Source organism: Gymnoscopelus microlampas, assembly GCF_963454915.1.
Source record: "Gymnoscopelus microlampas genome assembly, chromosome: 16".
Lineage (NCBI taxonomy): Eukaryota > Metazoa > Chordata > Actinopteri > Myctophiformes > Myctophidae > Gymnoscopelus > Gymnoscopelus microlampas.
The window spans coordinates 28,220,808-28,229,588 of record NC_139953.1 but is presented as its reverse complement, the minus strand read 5'-3'; the positions used below and the strand labels follow the sequence as shown (position 1 = coordinate 28,229,588).

General features: G+C 39.8%; 1 protein-coding gene across 1 annotated transcript in view; it reads left to right on the top strand.

Annotated features, from left to right (window-relative positions):
- Window positions 1–7,787, top strand: part of LOC311063484 (jun dimerization protein 2-like) — an 18,271-nt gene extending 10,484 nt beyond the window's left edge. The window contains exons 3-5 of the mRNA XM_084082958.1: window positions 4,208–4,425; window positions 5,348–5,452; window positions 6,687–7,787. Of these exons, the coding sequence (XP_083939084.1) occupies window positions 4,231–4,425; window positions 5,348–5,452; window positions 6,687–6,878 (492 nt within the window). The 5' untranslated portion in view covers window positions 4,208–4,230 and the 3' untranslated portion in view covers window positions 6,879–7,787. The remainder of the gene's footprint in view (window positions 1–4,207; window positions 4,426–5,347; window positions 5,453–6,686) is intronic.
- Window positions 7,788–8,781: the final 994 nt, after the last annotated feature.

Below are 8,781 nucleotides of genomic sequence, written 5' to 3'. Positions count from 1 at the left end.
CCTGTAGTGTTTGCAGTGTTCCTGAATAAATACTCTAGGGGGGGGAATATGAATTGGCATCATTTACAGAAATCCATCTGCTCTACTGTATAAAAAAATAATTAGTTAAAGGGAGTAGGGACACTCAAAATGTATAACATACTTTACTTCTACATATTTGCCGTAGGACTAAAGTTCCATCAGCAGCCATAACACTGAGCAGTCTTTGTGTTTCTGAAATGCTGCTGAAGCTGTGCTGAAAAGTACCCCAGTGATGTCGCTGGGGTAAACATACAGAAAGGGGAATTTTCTCGGTACGGGTTCATTGGGTTGTAATGTAAATATCATTTCTATAGATTGATAATCATCAACAATGAACAGAAATACACATCGACAGCATAATAGCGTTCCTTTAAAGGACCACGCCACCCATTTTCAACGCATCTTCATATAATTGGTCCTCACTCATTATAAGATGGCACCATTGCTGTTTACTCACTGTGTGTCTCAGAGGAGGGCTGTAGACAGTTCAGAAACCTGTCTACCAGTGACATCATCGGTAGGCCGGTTAGGTAATTTCAACTTTTTCCTCTTTTTTATTTGTATGCAAGAGCAATGTCTTCTGATTCTATGCTCTTGAATTAATTACAAAAAAAAGGGGGGAAAAGGTTGAAATCTTGTTTGAAATGATCAAACCTGCCTACCGATAATGTCACTGGTAGGCAGGTTTCTGAACTGTTCACAGCCCTCCTCTGAGACACAGACCAAATAGACAGAAATGGTGCCATCTTATAATGAGCATTAGTATAAAAATGGATGAAGTGGTCCTTTAAGTAGATATTTTTTAGACTGGAGGCTTTTTATGCTCCATCCTGAAAACATTTTTGAAAGTTTTTCCCAGTAGTATGTGACATTTCCTTGGTAGACAAAAGTTGTAGATAATCATGTTGTTGTGCGACTTTTCTGAGATATTACAGTTCAGCGTATCCTGTATACGTATAGGCAGATTATCTCATATCTTTCAACTTTCAACTTGGTGTCGCTGTTTTAGCCATGTCATTACAGCCGAAATATTGACAAAATATTTCAAAACATTTTCAGAAACTTGTAATAATCTTCCAAAATAGCTAAAATTGCAGATCTACTACGGTAGCTCGCAAGTAAACTGTGACTTTGGTGAAATCCAGTGGTCTCTTGTGTGCCTCTCCTCCCAGATCACAGAGATGGGGCAGGGCAGAGACGGCTCAAGTTGCACTGTTTCCATCTGTAACATTTGTTTTTTATTTGGCCATCAGAAGATTTCCAAGTCTTGGTCTTACAGTAATTAGAGAGACGTCTTAATTCTCCAGCCACTTCCTCTGGGCCTGCACAAGCTCTCCTTTTTTTTCTCTCCTCTCGCTCTCCTTCATTCCTCCCTGATTACATTAAAACGTACTGTGGTCAAACAAACCTTTTAAATTGCCCAAAATTGTTGAAAGAGGGCGGTGGTGGAATACATGAGTCTCATCCACTGTATGTAGCATTTAGCTGCTTTTGATGTCTTTATTTGACTTGTACGCGGATAGATAGTAAATTAACCTGGCATGTCATCATAGGCGAATAAATTGTCAACAAGTTTGAGAATTGCAAAAATAGCAGATCTCCAAGCTCACAATGTGCCTTGATAAGATGTGTTGTGAGCTTGTACCTTTGCTATTTTTGCCACACAAAACTGTGACAAATGCGAAAATGTGACAAAGTATGTCAGATGACAAATATCCATTGTAACTGATTAACAGGTATGCAGTAAAATATGAATGGGCATCAATTTGACCATGCTTCATACTGTACAAGGATTCTAGATCGTTCCCATTGCAAGTCAAGAGAAGTGTGAGTGGGTGTAAACACAGAGAAGTTTGTTTTGCCATTGGTTGCCAACTGGACAAATATCACATCTATCAAAACTTGCATTTTTGAATCTTGGACACAATAGTAGCTATGAAATTATTACCCTGCCCACAACAATGTGTGGCAGGGGACTGTTATTGTTCCTGTTTGTTTGTGTTTGTTTGATAAATAGCACGATAACATGATTAACATTTGGGTAGAACAGGTCAAGGTCACAATGAAGAGATGTAGAACAGTAGATCTTGGTGCAGGAAGGGTTTTCACCCCAGGTGCATTTGTTAAATGTGTTGATGTGGACAACAGTGTTGCCAGATTTTGCGAGAGAAATAAGCAAACAGCTCTATGAAAACAAGCCCAAAAGAATCGACTAGTGCTTTAACCATACATCTGCTATTTATTTTTTTAATCTTGGAAAAAAGTGACAAATCTGGTAGGGGGTCCCTGGCACAAAATATTTTCAGATGGGGTCCGTGGACAAATATTAATTTGGGGAACCTTGACATGAAAATGTTTGAGAACTACTGGCAACATTAAGAAACAAGTCCAAATAAGCAACTACACTTCAGAAACAAGCTGAAAAAAAAGGCAACCTGAAACTACCAATATTTTCAAGGAACTTTACAGAAAAACAAGCCCAAAGTTGCTCATAATAAGCAGACATGGCAATACTGGTGGACAACAGCAATGTATTCAGCCTGATGGTGAATGACATGGATCAGTCACAAATTTGATTACGGTCCACGTAAAATCCTCAGTAATTAATCCATTTGTACAGTCAGAGCTAAAGTAACCACATGATCCCTAGCATCCCTATTCTAGTCCTGTCTTAATAGGCGAACATTAAGAAAAAATAGGCGAACATTCACTGACAATAGCTGATCTATAAGCTCACAACGCGTCGTGAGCTTGTAGATCAGCTATTTTCGGGGAAGAGATTTGGAGTAGAGCAGGGATCTTCAACATTTCAGTCATTCATAGACTTGTTTGACAGTACTTATCAGTGTTGTGAAAATTAATATTCTTTGTTTATTTGTTTACACATTATCTTTTCTATTAATATGTTGGATTTATGCTAATGTGTATTTTCAGACATTTAACCCTGAATACTTTGTCTGCTCTTTTTGTTGTTGTTGGCTAGTAGATCTGCTATTTTCGGCACATGTTCTTCCCAGAATGGGAGGGGGGTCCTTTCACACAAAGATTTGGCGGCCCCCCTGTAGTAACTCTGAGGACCCCCAAGGGGTCCCGGACCCCCTGTTGAAGACAGATCTTACAGTTTAGCGTTACGATAGCTCATGAAAGGCATTATTACTGTGACTGGTACTATGCTAATGAGTCCAAGAAATGATGAGTACAACCTGTGGTCACTATTTTATTTTTTGCCTATAATGACATGACCAGAATATGGCTTGATTACTAATGGATTATTTTCTAAATTATCAATTATCGATATTTCTTTAATAGTTAATTATATTGATATGCAAGTTGGCATGTCCAGGTTTTGTCAGAGAAAGTCTCAGACAAGCCAAAGTCCACAGTTGGTCCGTTATTGCTCTAAGGAGGTCTGTCTTTGGTCACTTTATACACTACAGTATATGCATGTCATGCATTTTTCTTTTTTTTCGTCTTAGGTCCTTCACCACTTTTCAATTTCTGTGCACCAGACATTAGATATATATCTATTTGTTTTGGTACTGCGAGACTAAGTGGAATATAAATCTATATACCATACAATGGAGATTCCTATGGCATGGAAATTCCCTCTGCAAGGCCATTGCACAAAGTGTACTTATCGCTGCTGTTGGGCGGAAACCTTGTCTCTATGTCCAAAGCTTACTTTTCAGGAAATGGAAAAAATAACCAGTGTTACAATGGATCCAATGTAGTTATTTAGTCACAAGCTCTTGTTAATGCTTTTCATTGGTTAAATATTTATATAAAAAACCACAGACTTGTAGATGGGCTATTTTAACTTATTTTGCGAGACTCTGTCATACAACAAAGTAAAAAGAAAATGCGTTCATTTACGAAAAGACATGAAAAGATGAAATACGACAAAGAAGTTTTCTGCTGTTGCGCTCAAGCTACAAGCTCACAACGTATCGTGCTGCGATGCGTTGTGAGCTTGTAGATCGGCTATTTTCAGCATACAACCAAGTGTAAAGTCAGGCATTACGACGCCATCAAAGCCCGCCAAAATAAATTATTCAAAAGACTATGACTAAAACTAGATCAAAATGAATCAAAATCAACACTGTATAGCCTACTGTACCACTGATGATGTATTTGTACCATCAGCGTTCCTCTTGTCTGAACATCACAATCTGTCTCTCCACAACAGCGGCGGTGGCGGCCGGGTTGGACATGATGCCGGGACAGATTCCTGACCCTTCACTGGCAGCGGGCTCCCTGCCCGGCCTGGGCCCGCTGGCGGGCATCTCAGCCACCACGCTCACTGACCAACTGAGACTGGCTGACTTCCGCCAGCTGGGCACCATGCTCTCCCCACTGCACTTCCTGGGGAGACTGGGGAAGAGGCCACTGGCCATCAAGACAGAGGTGAGGAGGAGGAGGAAGAAGAGGTGTTACAGGAGAGAGGGAGTGGATGAGGAAAGAGGAATGGTGGCTGTGTTGTAATCCACGCTATCTATTTATAGAAACGATTTAGCTCTGTGCGGTCGAGTACGCAAATGCATTTCAAGTCGGAGGTGGAAAAGGAGGAAGAGTGATGAATCAACCACACTAACCTTGGCGTTTTCTGTATTTTTCTAAACTATTAAAAATCTCAAAGCTTTGTATTCTTTATTTTACCCCCCCCCCCCCAAAAAAAAAAAGAATAAATAGTGACAATAGTGGAGGAGATAGGCCAATTTCACTTTGTCGCACAATGAAATTGTGGGCTTATTAAGCTGCTTAGTGCTCATAAAGCCTTTTCTGAAGAGATGCAATTTGTTTCTATTCCTTATTTTTTGTTTTCTGATAGTTACTGTAGTAATTCTAGTCAAGGCAAAATGGGCAATCACACCATTTGTCTCAACATGAAGTTGCAAGCTGTTCTTGAAGCTGCAATGAAGTTGCAAACTTCATGAACAGCTTGAATTACTTGAATTAGTGATGAGCCATTTGAAATGGCCATATTAAATACAGGATGGTAGTGTTTAGTTTTGTTGCAAATTGAAAAAAATGTATTCTTCTAATGTAACTCAACTCAAAGCGTTTTTGATATCAGTGCCCTCTAGTGTTAGTTTAAGAATTAAGTCATTGTACAAAATGAATCCCATCATTACTAGGAGTTGCCTTCACAATCGTATCCTCAGCGATGTAATCATTACAACGGGATCAGGCTGTTTAATTTTGGAAACCAAATATAAAGATAGCTTTATCTATCTATTAAATTATGATCGCTTTATCTATCTATCTGTCTGTTGTTGTTGTTGGTGAAAATGCGCCATGACATCTCAATTGTACTTTCTCACTGCAGATGGATGAGGATGATGATAGGCGGAAACGAAGGAGAGAGAAAAACAAAGTGGCAGCAGCGCGGTGCCGAAACAAGAAGAAGGAAAGGACTGACTTCCTTCAAAGGGTGAGTTCACCCGATGCCAGAGGATACAGATGTACAGGAGAGCAGATGTTGGACAAGGCTCTCCCCCAAAACAAGCTTGGCCTATTAGATAGATGCAATCAAATGACATTTGACTTTCCCTATTCCACCAGGTAATGGTTATAATCTTCTACAAAAATGTTGTAGTTGGAAAATGCAGCTCTGTATTTTCACCTCTACACAGTAAAATCCAGAGAGTTAGTTTAACGCTGAGAATGAGATGAGATATACTTTATTAATCCCCAAAGGGAAATTGTGGCGTTACAGCAGCACAGTGTAACAAATAAATAAGTAATCAACAGACAAACAGAAACACAACAAACACAGATGGACGTGAACACACAAGACCAGGGCCGAGACAGGACCATATGTATTTAGGGAGAGAGTTCTTAAGCAACTTAGAATTCAATAGGATAACTGCACACCTTTCACAACTGTCTTCTGTAGCAGAATTATAACATGCGTTTCAAGAAAAACAATTACACTATCCTCTTAGTGTGGATGAATCAGCAAACTGACAAATGAGTTAGCGCAACAAATATATTAGAGCAGTGGTTCTCAAACTTTTTCATGTCAAGGACCCCCAAATTGACACTTATTAGCCCGTGGACCCCCATTTGAAAAGATAAGCCAGGGACCCCCCATATAAGATACGATTTTGTACGGCTCTAGCAGTGATTCTCAACCATTTTAATTTCAAGGACCCCCAGTTTAACATGCATTAGGCTACGGACCCCCATTTAATGGCATTTCTATCTCTGGGACCCCAATTCATATTGTAAAATCAATGTTAATTTAACTCTGAGAGTGTAATGACGTGTCCATTTGGTTCCATTTGTACACTCTCAGAGTTACAGACCAATAAGGGTCCATTTGGTTCCTATCCATCATTTAGCTAGGGACCCCCTGGAACCCCCTCAAGTACCCCTGGGGGTCCCCGGACCCCACTTTGAGAACCAATGCATTAGAGATCAAATTGCACATTTACAAGCTACCTGCAACGGTACAGCCTGTCCCGTGGGAAAGCTATATTTGCTTTCATGTGGTTACCTGTGCCAAATAACATGTACAGCACAGTATCCAGTAGTACAGTCTTTTTCAATGGCATTGGCCTGAACTGTTCCACTACAGTAAAAGTGGAACAGTTTAGGAGTGCACTAACCCTCAGGATTGTACTTTGTATATTCACCTCCTACGAATACATCTCTCTGTCCAGGAATCGGAGCGTCTGGAAATGGTGAATTCAGAGCTGAAGGCCCAGATTGAGGAGCTGCGGCTGGAGAGACAACAGCTCATGGTTATGCTCAACCTCCATCGGCCCACCTGCATCGTGAGGACAGACAGCGTCAAGACTCCCGAGGGCGAGGCCAACCCACTGCTGGAGCATTTAGCTACCGACAGCAAGTGAAACCACCAAACCAGGAGTCCAAAGCAGGAATCCAAAGTTGCACCATCATGGCAGCCATTTTTTAAGAAAAAGAAATAACTGGCAATACGTTCTTCTACATAAGCACTTGAGCTCTGAGCTGGAGACTTTCGGAGACTCTCTGCCCAAAGACGTAGGGTTGTTTTAGGGCTTTCTCAGTATTGCTATATGAGCTGGCTCTATTCATGGGAAGACTGGGGGGGAAAGGAAATCCAGTTTCATCTCTGCATTAAGTGTTGTTTTTGTTGTGACACCCACTGTGCCTCCTTGTTACTGCAACCATCTTTCCATAAAGGGACTGATGGGAAAGATAGCGTACGACTGGAACCAACATTGTGGATACACACCAATATGGCGCTCTCTGTCGCACAAGCCCCAAGAAGGTAGTGTGGCGTTGTTTTGAGGCAGAGGCCCACACAGGCTAATTCATGCTTAATCGAACGGTCGCGTCTCACAACGCAAATGATGTGTATTCAACTGTTTTTTGTTCTTGTTTTTTATAACGTTGATTTTTATACCCTGCCTTGACGATGGCAGTTACCGGTTGACCCGATCTGTGGTGACGCTGGCGTCATAAAAAGCACATATATATACAAAATGTTTACAGTCGCGTTCTTTTTTGCCTTGTCATCTGTCCATTATTGTATTTGTTTTATACTGCTTTATATATGATAACACATAAACGTGTATGAAATGCCCGTTAATCACTTGATGTGATTTCTTTTTAACTAACTTCTAAGGTCTTTCTGTCATCAATATTGCGCTGTCAAACAGCTGTGAAAAGTAAGCAGAAATCTTATCAGCCGAGCAGTATTTCAATGTCTACTTTGGAACTGTACCTACATATATGTCTTTGTTACTCTGCATAGATTAAAATTTATTTTCTAATGACAAAAAGAGTATGTCCTGATTCAAACCTCACATCATGAAATATGCTTAGCATGCCAAGGTTGTTATAACATGAATATAATATAATCTCTACATCATAGATAAAAAGGTGGGATAGCTGACTTTTTAACTTTTTTTTGCCATTTTTCAGAGAACAAGATCTTCAGCCATATTAAATACAGGAGGATGGTAATGTTTAGTTTTGTTGCAAATTGATACAAATGTATTCCTCTAATGTAACTCAAATGGGTCAACTCAAAGCCTTTTTGATACCAGTGCCCTCTAGTGTTAGTTTAAGAATTCAGGCATTGTACAAAATGAATCCCATCATAGGGGTTGCCTTCACAATCTTATCTTCAGTGATGTAATCATTACAACTGGGATCAGGCTGTTTAATTTTGGGGAAAAAATATAAAGATAGCTTTATCTATCTGTCTGATTATATTATATCTGTCTAATCTTCAGAGACTAAAAAGACAGCTCCAAAAACTACCTGACACTATCCTGTTGAGCAGTTTTATTTCCACTGTAGCCTATTGATCACAAAATAATGTTCTAAGTGTTATAAGCTCCGTGACTGTGACCACTATGTTTATCTGACTAGTCCAGTATAAGCCTTGGCCTTGTAGGCAACCCAGCCTGGCGGAGACCTGCGCTCTGAGGAGCACACTTTTCAAGTTTCTTATTTTCTTATCAGCTGAAATAGGCAATAATTAGGAAAGCCAAGACTTTTACACCTTGTAATTTTTTTTTCTTTTCCTCAATTTGCTCCATTAGTTAAGCCTCAACAGAGATTGAAGTTCACTTTGACCAAATTTTGAGCCACTAAGTAAGACAATACAGCTGCACATCAGACTTCATATCAACCTTGAATTTAAAAAGCGTTTGGTTTCTTTCTACTTCACCCGATATATTATAACTCACTTACGCCTCAGTATATTTACTCAAGTACTGTACTTACTAAGTACAATTTTGAGGTATTTTACTTTACTGGAGT